This window comes from Tachypleus tridentatus, chromosome 4 (genome assembly GCF_004210375.1).
Source record: "Tachypleus tridentatus isolate NWPU-2018 chromosome 4, ASM421037v1, whole genome shotgun sequence".
NCBI lineage: Eukaryota > Metazoa > Arthropoda > Merostomata > Xiphosura > Limulidae > Tachypleus > Tachypleus tridentatus.
This window is the reverse complement of record NC_134828.1, coordinates 80,894,941-80,909,401: the sequence shown is the minus strand read 5'-3', so window position 1 is coordinate 80,909,401 and position 14,461 is coordinate 80,894,941. Positions and strand designations below refer to the sequence as shown.

The 14,461-nt window shown below is 34.1% G+C and overlaps 1 protein-coding gene and 1 long non-coding RNA gene across 9 annotated transcripts in view; one reads left to right on the top strand and one right to left on the bottom strand.

The window, feature by feature from the left end:
• Nucleotides 1–924: 924 nt before the first annotated feature.
• LOC143249536 (uncharacterized) lies at nt 925–10,972 on the top strand. Of its 5 annotated transcripts, none has more exons than XR_013027827.1 (3): nt 1,004–1,384; nt 4,918–5,168; nt 5,299–5,613. It is a non-coding gene; the product is annotated as an uncharacterized LOC143249536 (long non-coding RNA). The 5 variants fall into 5 exon arrangements; XR_013027828.1 differs by lacking the exon at nt 1,004–1,384 and adding an exon at nt 1,391–1,903 and having other exon boundaries at nt 4,918–5,148; XR_013027826.1 differs by lacking the exon at nt 1,004–1,384 and adding an exon at nt 1,391–1,903.
• LOC143249534 (double-strand-break repair protein rad21 homolog) overlaps nt 10,918–14,461 on the bottom strand; it is a 45,428-nt gene continuing 41,884 nt past the window's right edge. For all 4 annotated transcript variants that reach the window (XM_076499553.1, XM_076499555.1, XM_076499556.1 and 1 more), the window contains exon 13: nt 10,918–12,470. In XM_076499553.1, the coding sequence (XP_076355668.1) occupies nt 12,348–12,470 (123 nt within the window). In that variant the 3' untranslated portion in view covers nt 10,918–12,347. The remainder of the gene's footprint in view (nt 12,471–14,461) is intronic.

Sequence of the window (14,461 nt, the reverse complement as noted above, 5' to 3'; positions counted from 1 at the left end):
TTCTCAAGACGGCTGGCATGGGTATTAAAACATTAATTAATTTTTTTTTTAATTTCGCGCAAAGCTAATCGAGGGCTTTCTGCGCTCGCCGTCCCTAATTTAGCAGTGTAAGACTAGAGGGAAGGCAGCTAGTCATCACGACCCACCGCCAACTCTTGGGCTACTCTTTTACCAACGAATAGTGGGATTGACCGTCACATTATAACGCACCCACAGCTGGGAGGGCGAGCATGTTTGGCGCGACGCAGGCGCGAACCCGCGACCCTCAGGTTACGAGTCACACGCCTTACGCGCTTGGCCATGTCAGGCCTCTGCGTTAGCAAGAAGGGAACTTATTCGTGATGACGAAAAACCCACTTGAAGTAAAACTGTATTCTCAAGACGGCTGGCATGGGTATTAAAACATTAATTAATTTTTTTTGAATTTCGCGCAAAGCTAATCGAGGGCTTTCTGCGCTCGCCGTCTCTAATTTAGCAGTGTAAGACTAGAGAGAAGGCAGCTAGTCATCACCACCCACCGCCAACTCTTGGGCTACTCTTTTACAAACGAATAGTGGGATTGATCGATACATTATAACACCTCCATGGCTGAAAAGGCGAGCATGTTTGGTGCGACAGGGATTCGAGCCCGCGACCCTCAGATTACGAGTCGAACGCTTTAACCCACCTGGCCATGCCGGGCCTTAATTAAAATAAAGTACGGAATAACGTTTCGATCTTCCTAGGTCATCTTTAGGTTAAGAGAGTTTGCAAATCACTATTGCAGGGCACACATATTAGTGAAAAGAGTGTAAACAGGTACGGGATTGTAGAGGGCGTCGCTATTAGATGTCAGGCTATTAATTAAATAAAGCTGTTCCTTTATATTGATTTAATTTTGGTTTGAGTTACCGTATAAGTAGGGCTTCTTTGATTTTATATTTGTTTCCATACTTAGTATCTGGGTGTTTTCTATGGTTACGTTGTATTTATTTGATTTTGCAGTGCTCAGAAACGTGTAACGTTTTTGTTTTTTTTTGTTCTTTGAATCTAGTTTCCATTTTTCTACTTATTTCTCCAATATAGAAGTAGTTGCATTGTATTTTATAAATATTGTTGGTGTTGTGTTTCTTAACGTAGTTTTTACGCAGTATGAACTTTTGTTTCATACCTGTTTTTTGAATAAATTTGGTGTTTTTTATAATTTTTTTTTCCAAATGTGGGTTAATTTTTCGCTGGTATAGGGAATATATGGGTGTAGCAGTGTAAGGTTTTGTAGTTGGTTTTTTCTTGGAATTTGTTATTTGTTGTTTACTATTGCTGAACTGGGTGTATGTGCGTGTATAATTTTTTCAACGGTTTTTGAAGGAAATTTGTTGATGATGATGAAGTGTTGTTTTATCGGGTGAGCATAGTTTTGTGGCTGTTTATTTGGTTTCTTAATGTGTTAAGTTTTTGTTTTGTTTCATGTGCTGAGTTACAGGGAATGTATGGTGTAATATGGGTGATTTTGTTGTGGATTTCTGTTTTTGAACATAAAGTTAGTTTTGGTGGTAGTGAATTCTATAACGGTTGCTAATTGTTTGCTGGGGATGTGTATCAATGGGTTGGGGTCTTGGATATAAAGTTCTAAAGCTATCTTGCAGGCTTCGATAGTTGTAACTTCTGTGAAGAGGGAGATTACATCGAAACTGTCCATTCAGTCTTTATGATCTAGTTGATGAAAATTAGGTTTAAAGTTAAAAAAATTTGAGAAAAAAGAACCGGCTGATATTACATATTTAGAAAATGTCTTCGCTATGTATTTACCGAGATTGTAGTTGAATGATTCATAGGTCAACATTATGGGTTGTATTGAACAATCGCGTTTGTGAGGTTAGGAGGTGCCGTATAGTTGTGTTGTGCGCGAGTTGGTCTTGGTTAGGTAAGAAAAAAGGTTTTCAGAAATTGTGTTTGTTTGTTTTTAATTTGTAGTAGTAATTTGTTTAGTTAGTTTTCATGTGTTTTCGTGAGAGTTGTGTGTACTGGTTTAAATTTGTTTCTATCTATATGATATAATTCATTTTTTGAATGTATTCATTTTTGTTCATTGTAACTATAACATTGCCTTTATCTGCTTTTAGAATTTTGATGTTTTGTCTTGTTTGTAGAATTAATATCTTACCACATGAGGTTCTTTAGTTTTCTGTGAATTTATGTTTATAGTTTTGTGTGAAAGTTCTTTGAAAAACTTGGTTGTCGACAGAATTGTTATAGAAATTGTATTCTTTTTGGTTGTTGCTTTCCGTTTATATGCAAGAAGTGATAAAAATAACTAAACCTTTAATTTGTCACAGGACAGGTTTGATCATTTTCTTGGAATTTTGATTATCATCAGATAACATTTTGTTATATCAACAGAGAAATTAACGAAGTAATTAATCCAAGTTGCAGGCTTCTTTTGTCTCATAACATATGAGCAGAGACAAGTTTTTTTTTCTTCTACAGCTGGGAAGCAGATCCTTGAAAAAGGAAACAAATTATCCCAAGTGTCATTTTTCTAACAGACTCAATGAAAATATTGTTCCGTGGAGAATACTTCATGGAAGGCTTAGCAATGATAAATCAGTACTACCATATTTTGGAATACAGTGCCAAAATGTTCAACAAATGCAAGCCAGTACATATTTGCCACAAGTTTTGAACACTATGTGGAGAGGACGGTTATCAATACAAATTAAAAATTTACACCAGAAAAGTTCAAAGTGCAAAAACTAAACTGTTTGCACAAAGAGTTGTTGCCAAACTATTGGGATAGGGGAAACATTCTTCACCAAAATGTCATAAAGCACACTTTGACAACTTCTTTACAAGCACAAAATTTTTCTCAGCTGCTTTGCAGACAAAGGGTATAAACCAATTGGAACTATTTGTGAAAGTAGAACAGAAGTAGAAATAAAAGTCCTGAGTTCTAATAAGGAACTAAAGAAAGATCATAGCAGTTTTGACTTGGGATGCTGTGCAGAAATTTATGCATGTAAGTGGAGTGACAATTTCATTTTAAATATCACAAGTAATTCTTTCACACACAAACCACTTCATACTGCACAAAGACAAGCTAGAGGAGAAAGCATGTTAAAAATAAAACTGCCTAATTTAATCCTTTATAATAAGGGAACAGAAAGGGTGTATTTGGTGGACCACCTTCTAGCTACATATAGGCTACTGCAGAAGCAGGGTATGGTGTTTCTTCTACTTATGCATGTCACTCTGGATGTGCTTTGTTGGGTTCACAGGTTTAATATACTGTTATTACCCACAAAACTGACCCTCTTTGCACAATTTAAAGGGTGTTATGGGCAAAGAGTTTTCCTGTTGATAAGTATGCACCTTAGATCCATTATTTTTATAAGGTTAGTCTCTTTGACCCATCTCCCTTGAATTCAGTTCTCTAAATAATTTGCTGGTTTTGAATCCTATTCCAACTATGCTTGGGTGCATATTTTTAATCTTAATTATTATCTTCCTGTCTTGTAGCTTGTAGTTGTATATCTTTGATCTCATGTTCATTGGGTCCCACCACTATTCAGTGTGAGTACTCCAGTTTTAATTATTTTTAGGTAAGTCTGTATGATTGTAATTTCAAAATTTTGTAATTAAAATCGATTTTAAACAGGTACTTTCTTTTGAAATACTATTCCTCACAACTTTCCACAACAGAATTCTTATCTAATTTATGTCGGGGAAACAGAGATTATATGTTAGGTCACTGATGCTTGCATAATAAGTTGTGCAAGGTGGGAGATTTATGGGTAAGTGAATGAAATATTTAAAGGGTACACAAAAATTTTTAGTCTCATTGACTGAAACTCAATAAGGAAAGGCTTGTTTCAAATTGATTTTAATCCTAAAAATGTAAAATGTAGTTTGGATGTTTTGGTGGGTGGAGAGATGTTCTTATAGGTTCAAGTGACCTTTCTGTACCATGATCTTTTAATGTTTATAGTAAGTACTGATATGTGGTTTTACTTGTAATAAACATCTTTGAGTCGCTTGATGTAGTGAAGGTTTGTAAAATAAATTTAGGATTATTTATGCTTATAACTGAATGAGAAACTAGGTTATTAGTAAAAATTTACTATCAGTAGTAACATACTCATGCAGGTGTAAGTACAGCTAAATACTGTATTTCAGAGGCTAACCAAGTCCATCTGGGAGTAAACTAAGTTCTATGTCATAATCATCATCCCAACACTTAGAGTGTGAGTGTGTGGTTTCTTATAGCAAAGCCACACCTGGCTATCTGCTGATTCCACCGATGGGAATTGAAACCTCTGGTTTTGGCATTGTAAATCCATAGACCTACTGCTGTACTAGCAGGGGGGCCATTTAAAGTGAATAACTGAATGAAGAATGGTTTATTTAGAGGAGTTTCCATCTACTACTGCCAAAAGCACTTGCATTAAAATCAGAAAGCACAAAACTAGTTATGATTACACAACAGTTACAAGGTGCTACTCACAAGTATCATAACACGCATGAACTCTGAGTGAAACTATGCTCTTACAATTGGTAAACATTCTATACATAAGATAGCACATACTTTGAACACTATTATAAAACTAAAATTTTATTTAATTATTCTTTTCAGTTTTCCTCACAGTGCAGCTCGCTTGGATCACACATGATGTTTTTCTTGCCATTGTTGCTTTATTTGAATCCTCATATATTGTTATCACTTTAAGAGACTACCTTTTGTTAAAGCAATCTGTCCAAACATGTTCACTGATGCACTTTTCAGGGTGGGCCCATCTTATTATCCATTTTTTCATTTTTTGATATTTTCTGGAAGATCTAATACTTGCAATTAGAGTAGAACATGGATGGCAAGTCTATTTGTACTGCTAGTAGACACCTGTAATGGAAATTGCACATATTTGTACATTCATATGTCTAGAGGTACACATTTTCACGTGAGACCAGTCTTTGAGTGATAGTCCACAATTGTGAGTTACCTATACCAGTGGCCATTCTTATTATACAATGGAAAAGGGAAAAATTAACTCCAATCTTATGCTCACTTCTACAAGCTTATGTCTGTTACTTCAACATGACCCATACCTCAAGGAAGAAGGGATAGATGCAGAAACCGTGCTAATCAAATACAGTTTATCTGGAATGATCCTTACAGTATGTAGCCATAGTTTGAGGTAACAGTTAAAATAAATGTAGAACTGCTTACATTCTTCTTACAAGATATTAACTAAATGCAGAAATCCTGCACGATAAAAGTTTGAAAATGTTTCTGAATATATTTAACTGGTTATTTTATACTTACAGAAGGATGAGAACTGCCACATTACAGACAAGTTTCCAATCCTTGTATGGAATAATGCATACTACCCCAGCAAATAAAAAAGTGCCCCTCCCCACTTCATATTTTGTCCCAGTAAATGTATATCAGAATTAGGAATACTACTCTCAGAAGAAGCAGGAGGATGCAATCTAGAACCTATGAGTTTCCAGGGTCTTCAGGTGAACTCCAGATCCCAGTTGTAATAGCACACGTTTTCTTGATTTCCTCTGTCAATTAACCCTTGGGTTATACACTTGAATTTTTCTTTTTCAACCAATAAAGGGAAAACAGTAGCTTTATATACTGAAAATCTTTCAATATCTTCAGATTTATACATGAATATATGCACATTTTGAAAAGTATTTGGATGGAATTTATACTTTTAGCAATTCAATCCTGTTATTCACAATTTATACATTAATAAATTCTAAATAAAATAAATAGCTTAGAGGTTAACTTGTAAAGCAAAATGTTGAAACTTGTAATAAAAATAATAATACATTGGATAAATCACTAATATTTTCAATTTCAATAAAAACATTAAACATAATTATTTAATTGACTAATTTTTTAACTAATTAAAATACACCAAGCAGTTGGTCAATATATTGTTTCTTGATTTGTTAAATGGAGATAAATACTTTTATCCTAAAAATAAAACTTTTTTTCTAATAAAAAATGAAAATTGAGATAGATTAGGTAAATTTCAAACCTGTGACTAACCAGGCAGCTCTTATCCATCGAAACTACAAACCTTAAAGAATTTTCCTTTATTGGTTATCAAATTACATGAAAATAGAGGATAGCAGCATTCATTGAAAATGTGGTTGATTAGTTGGCCAAAGGTTAAATAAATGATTAGCATGAATGTGAGGTACATCTCACCCAATTTCGTTTTCTCATAAAAGTGTTGACCTCATAGGACAAACTACCATACTAAAACTTTCCATAGTTCAATCATCAAAGATACTATTTAGTGGACCTGCATGTGTAATGCTACTTTACAATTTAACTCAGTAATGTTTTGTTCGTTTTGTATTACATTTGATACAAATGCTAACTTGATGTTTGTGTGCTTGGTTTTTGTATATTCATGTAAACTACTCATTCAAGAACTATCTATGCTAGATGCCCTAAAGTTAGAATTGCCAACAACTGCCAACCCTAATCAGATAATAGGATAAGATCATTATTTTTACAATGCACACACAATCCTAAGCAAGAAATGTGTTTCAACAGCAACAGTAAGCAAACAATGAATGTTAAGATTCATAGCCGAGAGATGTGAACTATTGGGTTATGCCTGGCCCTATAAATAAAGAAAAATTTATAATAAAGCACAATCCTTTAACTTATCGTGCAAAATTAATAAGTCTACTCATTTCATTACTTCCATAATGACATAAATAACATAAAAGGCAAGCCATATATTTCCTGTGTCTACTGATTAAATACAAAAAATCAAAATACAAAATTTATTTACAGTGGAGAATAATAAGGTTAATTATACAGTATAAATCAGTAACAATGATAATAATAACTACTAAGCTATGCCAGGCCTTATTCAAGTTGTCTCACAAAACTGTTGATTAGAGGTTACAGTTGCTTGCTAACATTGGGCTCAAGTTTGTGAGATTAAATCCTGTTGAGTTACTGCTATGATGTAACTACCGTATAATACTAGTGAAAAATATATAAAAACCTAATCATTACACCTCCCCTTTTCAGTTTTGAATGTGCTCAGTTTCATGACTTCAACATTTATGTTTTTGGAGGTGAAACAAACATTAGGACTACCATTTATCAAAGATCAAGGATTAATTTCTCTGAGCTATATTTACTTACTAGATTGCACTTATATAAACAGTTGAAACCTGAATGTGTTTTATTGAATGATAACAGTGAAAAGTCTGAAAATAAACAAAAGCACCATACAGTTACAACCACTAATATATGCATGATATAAACAGAAACAGGTGATAAGTTATAACTTGTCATAAATAATATGTGAAAGTTAATTATTGAACTATTCATTTGTATGAGACAATGTCTATTAAATCAGAAATTAATTGAAATAATTTTCATAATAAATATTCTCATTCTGTTTGGTTACTATATATAAAACTAACTGTTTACTCAATGGTGTTTTTTTATTAAAAAAACAAGAAATAGGAATATTAATTTTAAATATTTTAATGTTAACAGTATAATAAATTCTTCATTGATCATGATATGAGGACTGTAATGTATTTTACTTCCATATTATATAGAGGCAATAGATCAAACTTCAATCTACACAAATTGGTAAGTATTTAGACATTAGAAAATCCATATTCCTGTTCTTTAACTATCACTTTTTTCTTAACTCATTTGTTTACCGCAGTGGTTCTTAACCTGGGTTCAATCAAACCCCAGGGGTTCAGTGAGTCAGTCTCAGGGGTTCGGCAGAGGTCCAGACACACACACACTGTGTGTGTGTCCATTCCATTCACCCCACTCGTATGATTCGTGACATCATGCTCCACTTGGCCATCATTGGCTGTGGATGATCATGTTACATCACTTGGCCAAAATATCTGTGTTGCAGGGAATTTCGTGTGCTTAGCAGTCGACTTGTGACTGTAGTAATCGCTAGTCATTTGTGATTTTTTTCCTAATCTTTCAATCCCTTCATACTAACAATGTTGAGCAAAAACAGAAAGTGGTCGGACAAATACGTACAATATAGATTCATGTGTATAACAGAACATGATGGGAGTCAGCATTCTCAATGCATGATTTGCAATGCCAAGTTGAGCAATTCTAGTCTAGCACCAGCAAAACTAAGAAAACACTCCCTAAAGCTGCATGGAGATGGGAAATACAAGAACACAATGCTTGCTGAATTCAAGGTAAAGAGAGCTAGGTTCGATGAAGAGGCTACTTTGCCTGTTCTCGGCTTTGTACCCATCGACAAACTGCTCCTCACAGCATCGCACGGTTGCATACTTGATCGCAGCAGGGTAAACCATACACCATTGGTGAAGCACTCGTAAAACCATCTGTGTTGAAGATGGCGAATATCATGCTGGGAAAAGCTGCTGAAAATAAGTTATCCCAAATTCCTCTTTCAAATGATACCAGCAGCAGCAGAATAGACAACATGAGCAATGACATCTTGGCTCAAGTAGTTGCAGGTCTGATTTCAAGCCCAGCAAAATTCAGGCTTCAACTCGACGAGACCACTGACATTTCCAATCTAAGCCAGCTTGTTGTACTCGTGCAGTATGAGAAGAACGACGAGATAAATGAAGAATTTTATTATGTAAGCCTTTACAACAACTAAGGCAGCTGATGTGAAGAAACTTGTGGATGACTTCTTCAGAGACAACAATCTTTCGTGGGATATGGTTTCTGCAATTTGTTCGCATGGAGCTCCAGTCATGCTGGGACTAAACACTGGTTTTGGTGCGCTGGTGAAAGCTGATGCACCACACATCATTGTAATGTACTGTGTTCTGCACAGGCAACAAAAACCTTGCCTTCAAAACTGACAGAGGTATTAAAAATTGTAGTGGAATGTGTAAACTTTGTGCGAAATAGTGCCCTGAAGCACTGCATCTTGAAAGATCTGTGTAAAGAAATGGGCTCTGAATTTGAGGTATTTCTGTTCATTCTAACATTTGGTGGTTATCCCGGGAAAAGGTGCTGAATCATGTTTTTGCCATGCGTATGGAATTAGCCCTGTTTTTGGGAGAGCACCAACATTGTCATGCAGATTGCTTAGAAAAATCTTGAGTTCATTCTCATTTTGGTGTACATGGCTGATATCTTCAATGCTCTCAATCATCTCAATCAACAGATGCAGGGCGGTGGAGTCAACATCATCGAAGAGGAAGAAAACCTGAAGGCTTTTCAAAAAAAGCTACCGCTATGGAAATGACGAACAGAAAATGATAACTTCACAAACTTTCCTCTGCTGGATGACTGTGTAAGTAAGATCGAAGATGTGTCTGAAATTGGAGACATTTCTGTACCCGGGGAACTGAAGCAAGCTATTGCCATGCACTTAGATGAGCTTACAAAGTCTCTTGACAGATACTTCCCCACCAGAGAGTCATATCCAGCATGGTTGAGACAGCTGTTCACGTTTAGTGTTGCGACAGCAGATGCCAATGATGAATACCTCGATGAAATTATTGAACTTCAGTAGAGCCAGGTTCAACAGCAACTTTTCAGAACAACAATACTCTCAACGTTTTAGTGTCACTTAATCATAGCGTACCCTCTTATTGCTAAGAAAGTCCTTGAGATACTCATACCGTTTGTTACAACGTATCTTTGCGAGCAATCCTTTTCGAGGATGGTAAACATAAAAACGAAGAAAAGGAACAGACTTTGTTGCGAGAATGATATGAGAGTGGCACTTGCCAAGGTGAAGCTGCACATTTCTGAACTTGTCTCTGAAAGGCAACAGCAAAAGTCATATTGATTTGCAGTAAATATTCATTGAGTTATGTTTTTGTTTTTGTGTGAAATTCATGTTTTGTTGGTTTTGTTTTTTGAACACAGTGCAGCAAATATTCATTGAGTTATGTTTTTGTTTTTGTGTGAAATTCATGTTTTGTTGGTTTTGTTTTTTGAACACTGATATTGTGTGCAACTGATGCAGGATTCATTTTGTGCACTAAAAATATCTACTCATGTTTTGAATTTGAAAAAATCATATTTTGTATTTCCAATTACCAAGGGTTCAGTGAATGTAAGTACGAAACTTCCGGGGTTCAGTACCTCCAACAAGGTTAAGAACCACTGGTTTTCAGCTTAGAAGAGAGAGTGCAAAAAATAATTTTTATTGTCTACACATATTAATTAGTCAGTTGATAACTGATAAATTTGTAAAATATCTATATTCACCTAGTTATATTATACTCTTGTATGCATTAAATTTTCTCTTTATCCAATTTGACTATGTATTGGGATATATAAAAAGAATTTGTTTATATTTAAATTTGTTATAAATACAGTCTTATCCCTATATTACACAATAGTTTAATCAGTGACTTATTGAATAAGTGAACAATCATCCAAATAAACCAAGATTTAAATTTTAAAAATTTAGCATGGCCAGGTGGTTAAGGTGCTCGACTCATACTATGAGGGTCATGGATTTGAATCCTCGTCACACCAAACTTGCTTGCCCTTTCAGCTATGGGGGCATTATAATGTGATGGTCAATCCCACTATTCGTTGGTAAAAGAGTAGCCCAAGTGTTGCCAGTGAGTGGTGATGACTAGCTGCCTTCCCTCTAGTCTTACACTGCAAAATTAGCAACAGCCAGCACATGCAATTCTCACGTAGCTTTGTGCAACATTTAAAACAAACCAAAAATTTAGGTACACTGATTTTTGAAGTCATCTACAAGGGAAAAAACTGTGATGTTTAGAAAACCTACCATAGCTTTTAAGGTTAGTATAGAAAATTTGAACTTTGGTTTAAAGTTTATTAGTAATTTTTCTTTTATTTCTTGTTGCAAATACTTAGAATGTATCATTATGAGTTTGTACATGCCATTTTTGTTACAAGTTTCATGCAAAGTAAACATGTACCATGGAGCTCAAATGTTATGTTATGGATGTTTATTATAAAATAAATCAAATTACAATTTCTTACATAAAACAACAGTCATTCTAAATGAGTACCAAACTGGCTACTTTTTGCTTATTAAATTTTTGTAAACGTTTAAATACTTGGCTTCTTTATCCTAAAATATCCTAGCATAATAAACCTTTCAAATTACCCTCATTTTAAAATTCAGTTTTTTAAATTGATAAAAAATATTTTCTACAATACAAACAACAGAAAAACAACTAAAATTTGTATTTTAAAATAAAGTTTAACAAACTTTATGGAATACAACTTTTCTTAATTCTTAACAAAATTTGGGTATTATCAAACTAAATTAAAATATTTTATACAAATAATGTTCAGTTTTTGAGAAACTGAAAGAACTTTATATTATTAAACATAACAATGTTAAATCAAAGTGTCTCAATATTGTGACAGTACTTTTCTAAAATTCAAATTTGAACTTAAACCTGTCAGAATTGTGTGTTAACTTTATAAAACAAATGTCTTGGTAATTCCACACATTATCACTGAAGTAACACTAATTATCAAAGTAAGAAATATTTTTTTTTTGTTTATGAGAAAGACATATACTTTGTGTGATAAAGTAATTCCCCTCAAAAAAACTACTGGAGTACAGAAACAACAGTGAAAGGTTATATTCATCTCTAAGTTATTATACACACAAATAAAACATTAAATACCAGTACAGACTTTCTAATAAACAAGAATTCTACTATATTTCTATATATAACAAAATAATGTATGTACAGAAGCATGCAAACGTATGGCTTTACAAGAAACATCTTCTTGAAACACAAAAAACAAAACTGACAAATTTCAAATGAGCTTCTAGCATGTTTATAATGTTCATATTCATTGAACTTAAATTTTTTTTTTGGGGGGGCATATTCACACCTTTTGAAGTTTTTCAAACAAAGTTAACAATGCTTAGCAATTTCCAAAAAAAAAAAAAAATACAGTTTCTGTATTTGACATCAAACACTGGGCTGCTTCAATGAGTTGGTACCACTAATTCACAAATATAACTTAAAATCTATGATTATTTCAAAACATTTGTCTTATCAACTTTTTATATACACTTGGGCAAAATTTTAAAACATCTGGCTCTTGGGTAAAGACCTACCTCAAAATTCCAATATAACTGACTTTAACATGCTTTATCTTAGAACAGATGAAAAAAAGAGTAAAATGAAGGTGTAAAAAATATATGTGTTATATATATATAATTAGAAAATAAAACCTCTTGTCAATACTAAATATAAAACTTAAACATGTATATATACAAAAAAACAACACAAAGTGTTAATAACCATCTCTACATTTTGTAGGTAATTTGCCCAAGGCCAGCTATTAAACTATTTGGTCAAACATGTACATACAGACACTGATAAAGCTGCTCACATTAATAAACACCATTATAATTTGAGCCCCTGGTGATAATTATTTCTCCATATGGCCCATCTTGCTCTAATTCTACAGCCTGTTGTTTCTTGAGCACCAGAAATGTGTAGAATTTCTGTGCAACCTTGACAAAAAGAAAAAAGTATCATTACTCTTATGCTTAAAAGAATTTAGATTTATGTGTATATAACTTTAAATTTGTAAACAACATTCCACTTATAAACTTCCTATCTTATAGTGATATGGAACTAATGCATGTAAGAACACAACAACAAAAGAAATCAGCTTCTACCACTATTTTATATTCACTTGCCAGTATTTCATAGTTCGTTCAAACTGCTGTCTGATCTCACAAGTAGAAAATATGTATTCAAATTATCTACTGCTGTGTGTCTATCTATCAAGAAAGTGATAAATGTTAATTTTCTTTAAGGACATGTCACCTGCTTAATTAGGTCTATTTCCTTCATACATTCATAGCTATTTGCATTGATATGTTTCAAGTGATATTTAATTTTGGGTAGGCCTATAAGCTCAGTTTGAGAGGTTAATTTATATTATAATACTAAATACTCTATAAAACAAAAGAAGTTGAAGACTGGTGATCATTTATGAAAATTATTTTTGATTATGAAAAAAAGTAATAATTTTCCCACACTGAAAATATATCTCTGACAGGTACTTTTCTCACATACACTTCTATTCTCATTCAGTGCTACCCTCTAACTGAAAAATGTTTTTCACAAGCTATTCCATTACCATATACCTCTGAGTTCACAAGGCTTAATTGATGCATACATACAGATACGACAGAAAGTGTTCGCACCCCTGCGTCCTGAGTGGTTTTGTGCTCATAACTTAAAAAAGTATCATGAGTAGGTTAATAGAAGTATCATATATTATAAATATTATAGTAACACACATCTACATAAAGTTTTATGTATATTAAACTCTTTATAAACAAATAACCAAAAATAGGAGGAGCAGAAAGTGTTCCTACAGTTCAGAACGTGTGAAAAAAACTGATATTCCCATTAAAATTTTGTTTAGTTTAGCGAATAAACTACATTATACCATTCCAGAACTAGACACTGGGTTCATAATTATTGGAATTTAGCCAGCAAAAAATGTACTTCCGGCAATTTAGTGCCGTCTCTGTCATTATCTGCTTGGTCATCATGGCGAACAGGAAACAACTGTCCAGTGATTTAGAAAACCGAATTATTGTAAAATACAAGTCTCATGTGTCACTTTCTGGTATTGCTACACAACTTAATGTGCTGAAATCTACTATTCAAAGCATAATTTCCAAATTTAAGCTACAGGATCAACTGCTAACCTCCCTCGTTCCGGATGCCCCACCAAAGAGAGAACCAAGAGGAAGGTTCTCAGAGATGTTAGTAGGAACCCTCGTTTAACACATAATGACATACAGAAACTAGTAAGGGAAAATGGGGTGAAGTAAGCACCTCTACAGTTATGAACATGTTAGCTGTCCTCGTAGAACTCCATATTTAAAGCCTGTTCATTTAGAAGCACGATTGAGGTACGTAAGAAAGCATGTAGATAAACCCTCTACCTATTGGAAGAGTATTCTTTAGTCAAACGAGACTAAAATCGAGCTTTTCGGCCACAATGATGTTCCCTATATTTTCCGTAAGAAGGGGGAAAAAATCTTCCAAAGAACACTGTCCCTACAGTTAAACATGGAGGTGGCTTGATCATGCTATGGGGTTCCTTCAGCTCTTCTGGTGTAGGCAGCCTTCACCGCGTCAACAGAATCATGAAAAAAGAAGAGTACGTTGATATATTAGACACTTATATCAAGAATGATGCTTGGAACTTGTGGCTTGGGCATCATTGGATCTTTCAGCACGACAATGACCCTAAGCACACATTTAAATATGTGCAATCCTGGTTGCAGAGGAACCATATAAGCATTTTGGAGTTGCCATTGCAGTCACCCGATTTCAACCCAATTGAACACGTTTGGCATGTGTTGAAGACCGGGGTTCATCAGTGTCATCCAAAAACTTGCAAGAGTTGGAGGCCTTCTGTAAAGAAGGATGGAAGAAAATACCAGTCGAGTACTGTCAAACGATCATGGAGGGCTAT